General features: G+C 38.3%; 1 protein-coding gene across 2 annotated transcripts in view; it reads right to left on the reverse strand.

The window, feature by feature from the left end:
- THOC2 (THO complex 2) overlaps positions 1–13,934 on the reverse strand; it is a 50,474-nt gene extending 36,540 nt beyond the window's left edge. For both annotated transcript variants that reach the window (XM_030448852.1, XM_030448851.1), the window contains exons 1-5: positions 13,776–13,934; positions 6,988–7,046; positions 4,775–4,866; positions 3,567–3,618; positions 597–667 (exon numbers count right to left, since the gene is read on the reverse strand). In XM_030448852.1, coding sequence (XP_030304712.1) covers positions 597–667; positions 3,567–3,618; positions 4,775–4,866; positions 6,988–7,046; positions 13,776–13,837 — 336 coding nt within the window. In that variant the 5' untranslated portion in view covers positions 13,838–13,934. The remainder of the gene's footprint in view (positions 1–596; positions 668–3,566; positions 3,619–4,774; positions 4,867–6,987; positions 7,047–13,775) is intronic.
- Between the last annotated feature and the right edge of the window lie 1,477 nt (positions 13,935–15,411).

Genomic DNA, 15,411 nt, shown 5'->3' on the forward strand with positions numbered 1-15,411 from the left:
AAACTAAGGAATGACTTAGCTCAAATTGGAATTTTACAGTACTAGATTACATATACAAAAGCACCTTAAAGAAAAAAGTGCTAGAGCCTAACTGCTGTTTTCAGAGTATACACTTCACAGCATCTGGGACATTGTTACCAAGAACTGCATATATACAAAGCCTGAATATATACAAAGCTTATAACCATCCTCTCATATTCTGGGAAAAAAGTCTTATGTCTATATTCTGAATTTTCCTACAATTCAAGCTGATTCCATGTGGTTAGGAATGCTACTTCTGAAGACAGAGGATGTGTCATCATTAACCATAAGTCCAACTCAAAACATACTTCAGAAGTAGTATTTCTGTTGAACTGATATTTAAGTTATCTCAAAACTCTTCAAAGAATTCAAGGCACAACTATACTATATTACTTCACCATATAAAGAGAAATTTTTTTATTATTTGGGAAATTTGTTAAAACATTCTAATAGTCTTTTCCTCAATTTAAAAAAAAAAACAAAAACAAACCAAGCCTCAAAGCTCTGATATTCCTACTCAGATTCTGAGTTTTTGGCATATAGTTTTACCAATAGATTTTTAAAGTGCAACTTACCAAACACGCTAATACCAGTTGGGTAAAATAATCCCTCTTATTTTTTTCTTCTAAACAACTTGTTTCAATATCTAGTACAAAAGCAAATGGTGAAAAAAAAGGAAAAAAAGTCATTACTTGGAGATTTTTCTTATTCTAATTCTAATGTTAACACAATGCAAAGCAGTTTCTTTGTAACATACTAGCTTCTTGCCACCTTCCAGCTCCGCATCCACCCTAAAGGTTCACATGACATTTTGATGATAATATTTATACATCCAAATATCTCATGAAAACATAAAATGGAAACCAGAGGAATACCATAGCAGTTTTTCTTCCCATTCCCTCTGTTGCAGTAAGGTTTATGGCAAGCATTAAGAATCAATAACAAACATGAAAGAAGAGAAACACAAATTGCTGAAAAGAACTGCATTATCTTAGCCTTATGTAATATCCTAATATCTTTTCCTGTGTCTTGAGAGTAACTACCACTTACTGGCCATTTTGCATTCTTTTACAAGCTGTGCTGCTCTATTTTGGTTTTCTTTTGCATTGTCAACAACCAAATGCAATTCATAATTCAATCCTGTGCAGAGACAGGCCATAAAACAATAGCCAAAGAAACACAGCTCTCTCAAGTAGCTGAAAAAGAAGCAAATCATTACAGGAAGCAAGAAGCTGCAGAAGTACTGCAAAACTCAACAAAAAAAGGCAAAGCAAACATTACAAAAAAGAAACAAACAAACAAACAAACAACAACAGCTGAACCTCTCAGTCAAACAATCTGCAGAAAAAAGTCCAGGGAATGCAGAAGAGTAGACAAGGTGGATCAATCAACTGTCACATACTGAAAGAGATTCATGATAGAAGGTAAAAAAAATCCTAACAGTGACATCTCTCCTGATGGTTACAGAAAAAGTGTAAGAAGAGACTCACTAAAAACATGCAAGAAATCAAATAGCCTTTCTTCCAGAGTTTGAAATCAAGCTCCTTAACCATACTACTTGTCTGCTTCTAGTAGAGGCATACATACTAATTTGAAGGGAAAAGGGAAACAAAAGTTAAAAAAAAAAATAAAAAAGGGAGGCAGATACACTAGTTTGTTATTCAAGTAGTTCAAGAAGCAACTAATCTTATCTGTACTGGAAAAAAAAAAAACAGTGTAATACTACATCATAGAAATTATTACAAAAAGGTGCTAAAAGTGCACAGAATGAAATGATGAATACAACCCAGACCAGTGCTATTTAACATCTTTGTTTGTGACATGTGGAGTTGAGTGCACCCTCAGCAAGTTTGCTGATGACACAAAATTGTGATGCAAACACGCTGGAGGGAAGGAATGCAATCCAGAGGAATCCTGACAGGCTCAGTAAGTGGGCTCATGCAAACTGCAGGAAGTTCAACAAGGCCAAGTGCAAGGTTCTGCACCTGGGGCAAGGCAATCCCATGCACAAATACAAGTTGGGAGAAGAAAGGAATGAGGGCAGCCCTGAGGAGGAGGACTTGGATGTGGTGGTGGACCAGAAGCTTAGCATGAGCTGTCAGTGTGAGGTTGCAGCCCAGAAAGAACAACTGTGTCCTGAGCTGCGTCAAAAGCAGCACAGAAAGGGGAGGAGTGAGGTGATTCTCCTCCTCTACTCTGCTCCTGGGAGACCCCGCCTGGAGTACTGTGTACAGTTCTGGAGTCCCCAGCATAAGGACACAGACCTCCTGGAGTATGTCCAAAGAACCACAAAAATGACCAGAGGGCTGGAGCACCTCCCCTCCAAAGACAGACTGAGGAAGTTGGTGTTATTCACCCTAAAAAGAGGAGGCTTCAAGGTGACCTTCTAGCAGCTTTCCAATATCCCAGATGGCCTACAAAAAGCTGGGATAGAGCTTTTGTACAGGCATAGAGAAAACAAGGGCCAATGGTTTAAAACTTGAAGAGGGGAGATTTATATGAGATATTAGGAGTAAATTCTTTAATATGAGGGTGGTAAAATATTGGCACAAGTTGCCCAGGAAAGTTGTGTCTGCCCCATCCATAGAAGTGGAGGCTGGATGGGGCTCCATTCAAGGGAGGCTGGATGGGGCTTTTAGCAACATGACCTAGTGGGAGGTGTCGCTGCCCATGAGGGAGGGTTGGATTTAAATGATCTTTAAGGTCCCTTCCCAACCCAGTCACCCTAGGAATCTGTGAAACCAAGTCAAAATTCATCATTTGGATGCTACAGAATGGAGGCTGCATATGCACACTTAATTAGGTGCCTCTCTGCAGAGAGACACAGCTCAGAAGACTCCTTCAGTGAGCAGAACATCCCAAGAGCTGTGATGGCAGACAGTCCTAAGAATTTGCTGCAATTTGTTGAAAAAAACCAGACATAGAACAAGATAGAAAGTGCAGGCAGCTAAAACGATGATCCGGGGAAAAGAACACAGTATTAGAATTATAAAAATATAGGAGAAACATGTTTGAATAAACATTACCACAGAAATCCAGAATAAGAAGCACGTAAATTTAAAGCCTGCTCAGTTGGCAAAGAGTAACTTAGCAAATGATGCCATTTGCCTTGAGATTTCTGGACAGTTAGTATAAGCTCCATTTCACTAACAGTGACCATACAGATAAAAATATTTACAGAACATATTCTGAGAACAGAGGATCTACCTACCAGAAAGTCAACTTTTATTTACAATAGTGATTAGAATGATAACACTAGGGTACTGACTCCATTAGCTGACATCCAACATTCATACAAGCTAACTCCTTGAACTATTCTTGGCAGATCAAGTTCCACTACCTTTAATAAGTATACTTCTGAAAACTATAACAGAATGAAAAGATATTAACAAATGAGATCTAGATACAGGGAGAAAGAAACAACACATTTTATAAAGAGAAACCATACTTTAATGAATTAATAAAATATCCCAAAGAAGTCAACAAGCAAAGGCACAAAAATCTATTTCTCCAAATCTGTTGCAATAAGAAGGAACTCAACTTACCTAATATGCAGAATACATCAGCTAGGATGGAAGGCATGTCTTCCCGAAATTCCTAAAAAGGAAAAACATCATATTTAGTGAGTATGGAAATTCCACTGTGTACACTAAAAAAAATCTTATTCTATTACATAAAAACTACTTCATCATAAAGTTCATATTAATTAATAATGCCATGTGTTATCACTAATTAATAATACTTAATAATTTGGATTAATAATTAGGAGGCTCAATTGTTGACTATTATCTGACATAAGTGTTGTACTAATTATTGATATGTAACAAAATAACATTTTAGTGTCATTTAGAAGAATAGTGGCCAGAGACAAAACCATCTGCTTACCACCTCCATTTCTTATTCAGTGAGTCCCTATCCGAAAATGAGCTCCAGCTTGTACAACTACCTGTACTTTCTCAGGCACCAAGTAAACCATCATTTCTTACAGTAACTAAAGATCAAACAACAAAGTGTGCTTCAGCCTTGACTTCTCTCAAACCCACTGCAGAAGGTTAAAAGCCTAAAAAGGTCTTCCAATAATAATTACTGCAAAATATTTTTTCCTTAATTTTCTACATGTCAAAACAGCAAACAAAGAATGGAGTATTATTTTTAGGAGATATTTTAAAATGTATTTTTTTCACGTTTTGGGTTGAGTTTTTTTTAGAATGCTAATATTTGTCAACATTATGAGTTTAGAAGAAAATACTCTTTTACATACTTATTCTAGTTACACAAAGCATTTCAAGAAAAATCTATTTCAAGCAAAAAATAAGTCTAAACCACTATTTAAATGGCAGTCATGGGACTTAGACATCTTGATAGCAAAAGGGCAGACACACACATTGCTAAGATGTAGATTATAAAAACCAGGTGGCATTACAGATGTCCTGCACAAGCAAGTGAAATTTGTTGTTAGCATTTAGTAAAAACTCCAGTTGTCAAATGCACTTAGAAAATTATTTCACTTTTCATTGATGCCGAAATGAATTTACTTATTCCTCACCAAAAATAATATGGGGGAAAAAAACAAGGTCCTGACAGACTACTTATATTTCAAGTGCATACAAATGAAGAAAAAGGACTTGACAAGAACAACGTCTAGACATGGAAAACCAAATCTGTTGGATGATATCATGCCTGCCATTCATTCAGGCTTTTATGACAAACTAAAAATTTAGTATATATGTAATTATTATAAATATATACTTACTATGACATCACCAAGAACATTAGAGGCTTGGTCATGCTTTAAGTTTCCTCTGACAACATGGTATGCAAGCTCATACAAAGCCTGCTGGATGTCTGTTGAAAGAAAATAAGACTATGAAGAAACTCTGTAGGTAATCCCTGGTCTAAGTTTTAAAGCAACATTTACAATACTACCATAGACTTCAGGCAAGCTGCAAGTAATGAGGATATGCTTCTCTCCTCAGTGAGGGAGATTATTACTGCTGACAGATTACATCTGAGAATCAGTATCTGAGACCTCACACAAGCAGACAGTAAAAGATTATTCACTTTCCCTAGAGTTTGTGAAGTAACAGTAAAATGGAATGAAAAACTGCAGTTCTGCTATGTGAGTATTTGCAGTTTTAAATAAGATACCCTTGACTTCTAATTCACACAAATAATATACACACACAGATATATATATCATAAATATAATTAATAGAAAAAACTTTCAGTACTTTTCCTTAATCATATCCCAGATATGCTTCCAAAAAATATTTCACTAGGAGAAAGTAAAATATAATTGGAGAAAAGTTGCTTAACAAAGATTTTTTTAAGTCTTCTATAACTGAAGAACACTGTTTTACAAAAGCTTGCATTAAGATAAAACACTAAGCAGAGGTAGTACATATGAGAACAATCTTGCAATGCTAAACGTAGTGTTTGCAAAAGCAGCTATGGTAAACTTGTAAAGAATTCTTAAATAATACACCACAACGTTGCTGTACTTTTTAATATATGAAAAATAATAAAACCCCATGCTTTGTACCATGCTTGTTTGCTCAATAAGCAATGTTCTCTATAGGTATACAAGTTACAGATCTTAATTACCAAATATTCAGTAACTTGACAGCTGCATTAAAAGCAATTAGCTTCTTTATCAAATTAACAGGTTAATTTTACCTATCACAGTGCCTTTGGCAATGAAAACTAATTGCTAAAATTTGCATATAGCAGGATCAGTTTAGATTAAATAAAATATAACGACTACTTTGAAGGCTAATTCCAGAGGACAGGTTGGTGCAGTACCCAATTCAGTAATTTACAATAAATCCAAACCAGCCATAAAGCACATCTTCCAATATGCCCCTGCAAATGGGGAATTTGTTACAAAGTCAGACCACCCAATCTGACCTCCCCCCATAAGCTTGTGGTACAGTGGTCTTCAGTAAATGTCCTTCTGGAACAAGAAGGCAGAAATCCAAGTGCCAGTGCAGTTTTCAGAACTGGATCTGTACCATGTGGACTTGCACAAATCACCAGCACTCAGCATCTCTGTGCCTCACTCCAAATAATCCATATTTTCAGGGTTTTTACCTTTACCAACTATTTCTACTGTCTACCAATTCCTCCAATATAGCCATTACACTTATTTATCTAACCATTCCCACTGGATCTTTTAGATCCTGACACCAAGGACAAAGAAAAAGAACACAGGATACAGACACTGTGAACCTATGTCTAGAACAGAGAACATCTGGTAGCCTCTCTTCAAAAAATTTGGGAAGAGTGATTTTGCTTTGTTGACCACTAAATTCTTCTAACTTAATAATTACTTAATAATATTACTTATAATTTACATTGAAGTATTATCTTTTCTGATATTACAATTACCCATTACAACTATTTTAGAAAACCAAAACATCTAAACAGCATAGCCTATTTGTGGTCTCAGTAATATTGAGGCTTTTCTTCCAACAGATTCTGACTCAAAATTCAAAAATTACTTTTTCCTTTGAACACCCAACAGTTCCTCAAATCAGAATTTAAAACTTAAACACAGCAGTGTCTTCCACTACAAAGGAGAAAAAGACTAATTCAAGTACTGTTGTAAAAATTCCTTTCTGCAGTATACCATCATACTTGCACACACTAGAGTTCATGTAATTCATTTTTAGAATAAAATTCTAGTTTTAGACTAAAATCTAAACTCTGTTGAGTCTGAAAAATGCAATTTCATTTTTTACAGCACATAGCAAACACAGGACTCCAAGTCACCACTTATTACCATCACCTGGAAGTCTGAAGACAAACACAGTTGTGAATGTTTGTGTTGCTCTACTATTTGTAGTGTTCACATTTAGCATGCCTTAATATATATCAATGTTCCAAGCAGACACATGCAGAGGAATTGTTAAGAGGTGCTTGTACTACTATTTAATTAAAAAAACCCAAAGAAACCACAGAACTTACCTCTGAAACCCATACTATCATGGCTTTTGTTTTCACTGAGAGTGCGACACAGTTGCACGCTGAAATAAAAGAAATATGAGAAAACATTAAAATAGTTTAGATATTAGCACACACACTCAAATGTTCTGGGGCTTTATTTTCAGTTGTTCTGGCTAAAACAGATCTCAAACATATATACCATATACTTTAAAAAAAAATCTTCCTAACATTACCCATCCTTACACACAGAAAAGTGAGGACATAGGTGAAAGAAAGCAGGTAAATGCTTGCATTAACTTCCTGTTGTTAGCAACGAGCAAACACCTCTCACAGAAGTGTTATGCCTATGATAATTTCCCAACTGGCCTGTAAAAAAAAAATAAATTATACTATGAGCATGATTTCCTGATGCAATGTTTTATCAGAATCCACTACAGGATGTAAAGGCCTGGCATGTTTTGTTGTCTTTACTCACTCCTGAGGCTTCCTCAGTCAAATTAGACGTATAAAAAGTACATTAAATACTGTATAGATTATTCCATGAAATAATAGTTCTGCATGTTATAAAATCCATGCTTAAAGAGCAGGCTTTCCCTCTACAATGACAGCTTACAGATGGACACACCACGATACAAGGACTGGACCTCTCCTCTACCACTACTGTCACCTCAGCATGAGACTTCAAAAGCAGCTTCACATTTAAAAGCAACAGTATTTTTAAAAGATAGTGATTTACCTATATTATACCAGGCACGAGTTGAGTATCTTAAGAACTTTCTTCACCCTTTAAAATTTTCAACCAATAATTTCACATACGTTTCATCAAAAAGCCTTTCACGTGCAGAAACTGAAGACAGTATCAGAGCTACAAAGTATTCCTAGGGAAGATGCCAAGGCACCCATTTCCTGCAGGAGCAACTTTTAAGTATGTTCTCAAAGCAGGCAGGTATGTACAATTAGGACAGAGGCTTATTATGAAAAATAACCAGTAAAAAAAGGATTCTGTAGCAATCCATTACTTATTCTCTTTGCATCCTATTCATATCACTACTTCTCTAGCAGGACTAATTATCTGCTCCAGCAATCAAAGGATTATAATTAGCAAATACAAGGTATATGCACCCTTTCTGCACAACTGGAAAACAGCTTCACATAGGATATAATGAGCAGAAACATGCATGCTCAGCTAAATACAATGGTATAGCTAAGATGTTCTAAATGCTATCAAGGAGAATGCAGTATCTTTGCAAATAATCAGAACAGAGACAGCAGAATAGGGGAACAGACAGTTTATTTTCTTTTTCATTAATATTGAGTGCAGTTCTTTTAAAGATGCAATAGATTTATTTCACAGTCACCCCAAAGAGTGCATCAGTTTGAGTCAGATTGTCTTGAATTTTAATTACTACTTCTCCATAAAGAAGTTACCTACAAGCACTCATTTCTATGTTCTGTATAAAGTAACAGTAAAGTGAAACATCTGATTCCAAAAAATATCTACAGAGATGTACATTTTGATCCTGATGTCATAAGGTGGTATCATCAAGCAGGTTACATGACCAACAACCCTGTCTGCTTGGACTAAAAAAGCTGATTTAAGTGCATCTTAAAACAAAATAAAACTTTTAACCTCTTCCAATTCTCTTCCTAGCTGTACCAAAACAGTACTAGCAACTTCACATTTAAGGCACAAATTTGTTTGATCAGTGTAGGAAGAAACCCTACTTAAGATCGATCTTTAAAAGAACTTGCTTTATATTTGTAATTAAAACTCACTGAATTATTAAATTGGAGGAGGGGGAAGTGAAAGTCTTTATGAAAGTTTACATGAGAAAATTTTGGTAGCAGAAAATAAGATGTTGGCATTAATCTTTGGATCTAAACTAATAATTGTGCTTTTATTTTTCCCTACAGGTACCCTATCTCCAAAGGAGAATGACCTTTTCTGAAGGTGCTACAGAAATGGACATATTCACCAATATTTCTTTGCCTCCTGGCTACATCATTCTAGCCCCCCTGTCTGTTCAATCACGTAAATAAACTGACAGATGTGGCCAAAAAAATGGTCAAAAAACAAGTCTTCTATCAACTTTCCAAGCTGAAGCAGCTAACCCCAAGGTCAGAAAAGCACCAGAGTGAAGAGAACCCAGATGAATGAAGACAAGGCAGTAGCTCTCCCAGGACCAACAAGCTGTGAGTTCAGCTTATCTAGGCTATAAGTATATTGTAAATTAAAATCTTCATACCTGTGTGTTCACAAAAATAATATTTCAATATTAATACAATTAATCAACTCATTAAAAAAACACAACAATAACTCCCCACTGAAACAATTCCCAGGATGAATGAAATTTACAAAGTCTAGATATCAGATATAAGATGGATATCAGATATAAGATGGATATCAGATATAAGATGGATATCAGATATAAGATGGATATCAGATATAAGATGGATATCAGATATAAGATGGATATCAGATATAAGATGAAATAAAATTAAATATAAAATGAAACAAAAACAAAATACTGCAGAATCACTTCTGAAAACTAGTTTCAAAATTAATTTTGCTTTGAACTAAGATGGAATAGAATTTCTTGAACAAAATCTGAAGCAGTGTTGATCACCAACCACACAAGTTTCCGTGGCAGAGCCAGCAACAGAAACCAATCCATACGCAGCATTTTATAATCTCAATTACACTCCCCTACATCATACATGGCAGTAATGATCACAAAGTGCACATCCCTGCAAACATTTAAGGATATGCATAACTTAACTGATGTGGCTAATTCTCAAGTTGAGGAAAAGTACAACCAATTGCATTTTGTTAGCATGATGACAAAACTGTTAACTAAACTCTGAGCCCTTTAACACAACATTGTGACACTGAACTTAACCAACATGCTGAGAACTTGAAAGATCAAGTCTCAAAGTTCCACATCCACAGAATGTTAAGCTTTTTCTGTTTATCTTGAGGCTTAACATACTGCAAACTGCCAGCCAAGATTGTTATTAAAGCCCTACTTCCCTATGAAAGGGTCCTCAATAAGTTTAATCCATCATAAAATGCATATTATAAATGCCCATATAGGCTATAGTCGTGGATTAACATCTTACTGTGAAAACACTGTAAAAAAAAATACAATTTCACTACAAAGGAGAGTATGAATACACAGATAGGTCTACAAGGAGTCTAGACTGTCTAGCATAATAAGCAGTGACACACAGAATCCAACTCAATCTCTACACAGTATCTGGCAGTAGAAAAATAACAGCACCTAATTTAGTAACTTGCATTTAGACAAGAGAAGGTTCTGAACAAAACAGAAAATTACAGATAAGATGACCACATCCTGACCAACTTATAGGTTTGCCAGGTAAAAACACATGAAACTATCAAAATGTAATTTAGGTATTTGTATTAGATGCTATTACACATCAGTAGCTGGATTAATTAAATTTACAGCACATACAGTTTTGAACAAGGTCTCTGAACAATTACTAGGAAGTGACTGGTCACTGCTACCTAAGTTTTAGGATCCTGCCTTAGTAATTATATTATGACACTCTAAGGCACATATAAAATCTTTAAATTCCATTTTTAATATTTTTGGATATTACTGTTGTGTCACAACAAACTGATCTCATCAGCAAAAATAAAGTTCATTATTTTTCAGTGAAAGTTCAGAAAATTTAAAAGTGATTTCCTAACTGAATTTCTTTACCACATCCCTACATGTTGTTTTCTTTTATCAATCAAAACTCCCCTTCCCCCCCAAAGTAACAGCACCTCCCACACAATACAACAATATTACAAATCCTGTAGGTTTCCAAGCACAAGCAGACCACCACCACACCCCCACTCAGGATCACACAGGAAAGCACACAGTGATGGCCTTCAGCATCCAGTATGAACAACAGCAGAAGCTGCAATGCCAAATAAAAAGAATAATTTACTTCTCTCAACACAGTTTCATAATGCCACAAAACATAAAATTGTGGTTTTATTCAGTTAAATAGTAACTGCCAAAATAACATCTTGGGCTGATTTAGTCAGATCATGTAAGCCATTTCATGCCTCAGCAATTTTTTTTTTTATTATTAACAAAAACAAATCTTTTCTTTCTACTAATTATGAGGGGTTTTTTCTGTAATCCTCACTTTTCAAAAAAGCTGGTATTTGTCTCTCTGTTAATATGCCCACCATTTTGTTTAAAAACAAAACAAACCCCTCCATACAAGAGTGGATGTTTTCTGACTTCATGCACAAGATTTATTAGACCAGGCTTCCACAGTTAAAAAAAAAAATTACCTTCCAAAATTTCTGTAATTCTTGGATTTACTAGAATTACCAGTTCTGTCCTTTTGCAGTATCCTCCCCCTCCCTTCAAATTTGTTTAGCAATATAATGCTTTGTCTTAACTTGGAACCACAAACCCTGACACTGGAATTGTGGCCTAGGCTTAGGCCCAGACCCACTTTGTATTTCTGGATAATAGTTGGTTTTGATAAATAAGACAATAAAATCAAGAAGTATCACTACATTTATTCCCCTTTTGCTCTAAATAACATTAAAAAATATTTCATCTGTTTCACCTTGGAAAGAGATGATCAAAATTTTACTTTCCCTGAGTGATATAGGAGATAGGAAGTTTTGGAAAAAGAAATGCACAGTTACAAACTGAATATTCTCACAAAAACTTCAGTTTCCTAAGAAGATTTCTAGATATTAGCTGCAGATAGATTGTTTTCCTTCTGGAAAGTAAGCTCATACATATTCCACATGCTCATACAGCTATCACTGCAAAACCTGACAACACTTATCCAGACACTATTGTATGTATAGCAAAATGCACAGCCCCTTTTGAAAACTGCTCTTTAAATCACACCTGGAACTGCATTTACACAGTATTCCAAATACAGTGTAAATATATAAAGAAATTTAGCCTATCACTTTGTTTTACTGGTTCCACAGCAGATAACAGTTCCTTCCCCGCATGGTTAAGAAGTGCTGCTCTAGAGGAAGGGGAAAATAAGGGAGGGTTTTATCATGGTTGAAAATTGAGCTAAGTTGTCTCTGACATAGTTAAATGTTCTGAGAATTTGATACAAACAAGGCATCAATATGATCAACTATGGAATTTCTGTCCCTCCACAAACTCCATACAATTTCAGTGACCATAACAGTGTAAGTCACAAAAATCCTAACTGCAAGTCATTTTTGTTTGAAGTAGTCACATAACAACCATTACAGAAAAGCTAAAAAGCACATCTACATGTATATATTATCTATAAAAACACAATCTGCTTTATTATAGTAATTTGTGCATTTTGGAAAGGTATCAAGTTAACATTTACCCATTTTATTCTTTGTTATTCATACAGTTTCTGAACACTCAAGTTCAATAAAAAGGACACTGTGCTTACTGCATAAACATGGCCATGCTGAATGCAAATTCAGTTATAAAAACTTAAACAGAAGCAAAGCAATGCAAACCTCAGCATTATTTGGGGGATTGTGAAAATTTTTACTATTGTTGGCAATGTGAGTGCAGAAGAGGTTTTGGTTGCCCTTGCAGCATTCAAATCAACACCCATTACATTTACATGCTAATGAGATAGTGGCTTTAGCACCATTCAGAGCCAAAAATGACACAGTTATAAAGAGAGGGCCCTTCACTACAAAATGGAGGGTTTGGGGAGAACGGTGTTTTGTGTAGGAAATCCCCGTGTCCTCCATTCCCTACCCCACTACCTTTTTCTTCATGCACAGGGAAAATCATTACCATAACTGGTAAAACAGCTGAACAAAATAATAAAAAGAAACAATATCAAGAGGTGTTTCTCAAAGTGATCCCCTGAACACCCAAACTTGAACCTGTCGGGTCTTTTACTTACAGCAAAAATCAGAAGTGCATGGGAGAAATGAAACATTGGCATTTAAAACCAGTTTGTACACAGAAAACCCTTGTCCAATCTAACACAGTAACATGAAATGGACAAACTGGTGAATAGCTCCTTGAAGAGATGCACCCCTGCAAGACACCAGGTAGCAGCAGGAACCTGCCAAGATAAGATTGCTTAAAACAGATACACACAAGGCCCTTAAAGGGTAAGCTCCCACCACATCTGGATTGATTTGGGAAGCAGCAACCAGATCCCTCAGCACACAAAGGTTACCTTGTTGGGTGACAACCAGACCCCTCAGCACACAAAGGTTACCTTGTTGGGTGACCAGGCACGAGTAGGTGATCCTACCTTGTCTGAATTAAAGAATTCAGGAGTCCCCTCAGAATAGGTAGAAGGGTGGGAACGGAGGATGAGAATAAAAAAAGGATGCTCTGCCAGAAAGGTCAATATTGTTGAACCAGCTAACCAAGAACGCTTCGGGCTCCGTATTACCCTAGGGGGGGCGGTTAACGAGGCGCCCGACACCCCAAAAACCCGACCCAGGGGCAGGAAGGGGGCGCTCGGGGCGCCGGGAGCGGTAGGCCCGGCTACCAGCAACGAGCTCCGGCGCAGGTCGTGAGCAACCTACAAAGGAGGCCGAGCCGGATAGGAAGGCGGCCTATACCCTCCGTACGACCGGAGAGCTTCGTCCCTAAACCCCAACAGCAAGGACGCGGCCCTGAGGAGCGACGTCCTCCCCGCCCGCTCCTACCCCCCCCACACACACCCCTCCCAACCTCCCTCGGCCGCTGAGGCACAGTCCCCTCTCCCCCCCCCCTTTCCTCCTCTCCCCCGCGGGCCCGCAGCACACACACACCACCCCCTCGCCTTCCCTCGCCCCGGCTCCCCGCACTCACAACTCGTTCTTGCCCCCTTTCTCCCAGTTCTTTATCCACTCGGCAGGGAGCAGCGCCGCCATCTTCCCCCGTCTGGCGCCGAGAGCCCGGATGAAGGAGCAACGGGCCCGGGTCAGAGGGGACGCGGCGCCTCGCGAGGAACCACGGGACGGGGACGCGAACGCGCCGGGACCGGGGAGACGGCGCGCGCCCTCCCCTCGCGCCTGCGCGGCAGCTCCCGCGCTCCCCCGCAACCTCCCTCCCCCCCCCTCCCCGCCCTTCCCCGCGGAGCTTCCCGCGGGGTGAGGGGCGATCGGCACAGGGGGGTCAGCCCAGCATCCCCCCGCTTCTGTGTTGTGTTGTGTTGTGTTGTGTTGTGTTGTGTTGTGTTGTGTTGTGTTGTGTTGTGTGATGGAGCGGATCGCCGCGGGTGGTGCCGTCACGCAGCTCGCCTCGTGGGTTTTCTAAAAATACGGCGAGCGTGGGGTGTTTTTATGGAATTACGGAATCGCGCAATGTCAGGGGTTGGAAGGGGATATCTAGAGATCCCCCAGGGAAAGGCCATCTGGGCAGGTTTTGAAAGTCTCCTGAGAAAGAGGCTCCACAAGCTCCTTGGGTCTCACGGATAAAGGTGTGATTCTGAATTAAAAAATGAATTAAAAATTAATCTCCTGAATTAAAAAATTCAGTGGGGGTCCCCTCGGAATAGGGAGAAAGGTGGGAACGGGGGATGAGAATCCAAAAAGGATGCTTCGCCAGAAAGGACAAGATTGTTGAACCAGCTGACCAAGAACGCTTCAGGCTCCGTATTACCTCAAGGTAGAACTTCCAAAGTTGGGCTTACACCCATTATTCCCTCAAAAAGAGACCCTCTCCTCCTGACACACCCCCCCCCCCCGATACTTAGTCGTTAATAAGGTCCCCTCTCAGCCTTCTCAAGGATAGACAGCCCCAGTTCTCTCACTCTTTCTTCATAGGAATGATGTCCAAGTCCCTCAGACATCCTCATAGGTCTCCATTGGATTCTCCAGTAGATCCCTTGAATCACGGAGCCCGCAGCTGGATCCAATATTCCAGGTATGGTCTCACCAGGGCAGAGCAGAGGGGAAGGAGAACCTCCCTTCTGGACACACTTTTCCTCAGGATGCCATTGGCTCTCTTGGCCACAAGGACACACTGCGTAGTGTTATTTTTTATTTTCATGGAAATCTTCTTTTTGAAGATCCTACATGTTTGGGTTTTTTAAGCGTTGGCTTCATACTGTGCCAATTCAGTGCAATGCCAATTTTCACTGTTTCAAAATGTGTGGATTTTTGTAGAAAATATCTGTGGTCTGGGCCTGTGACTGCACAGTGTCATGTAGCCCGAAGTAGTGCTCTGTAACCTTCACATTTTAGTTAGCAACCACAGGAATTAATTGCATGAAAGCAGATTTTCAAAAGTGTTAACGATGCAGTTGGGACCTTAAAAATCTTCTGGTGAAGTAGGTCAGATGCCTGTCCTCCATACCTTTCAGTGGGTCTCTCAGAATACCTGATTTCAGTAGGTTTACCTCATAGGTGGTTGATGTATTTGGATCATTAAAGTGATAAAGCAGAAGAGTTTTAAGTGGTTTCATAGTTTCTAAACCTTCATAAAGTGAATGCCAATGAACAGG

Source organism: Calypte anna, chromosome 4 (assembly GCF_003957555.1).
Source record: "Calypte anna isolate BGI_N300 chromosome 4, bCalAnn1_v1.p, whole genome shotgun sequence".
NCBI classification, from domain to species: domain Eukaryota; kingdom Metazoa; phylum Chordata; class Aves; order Apodiformes; family Trochilidae; genus Calypte; species Calypte anna.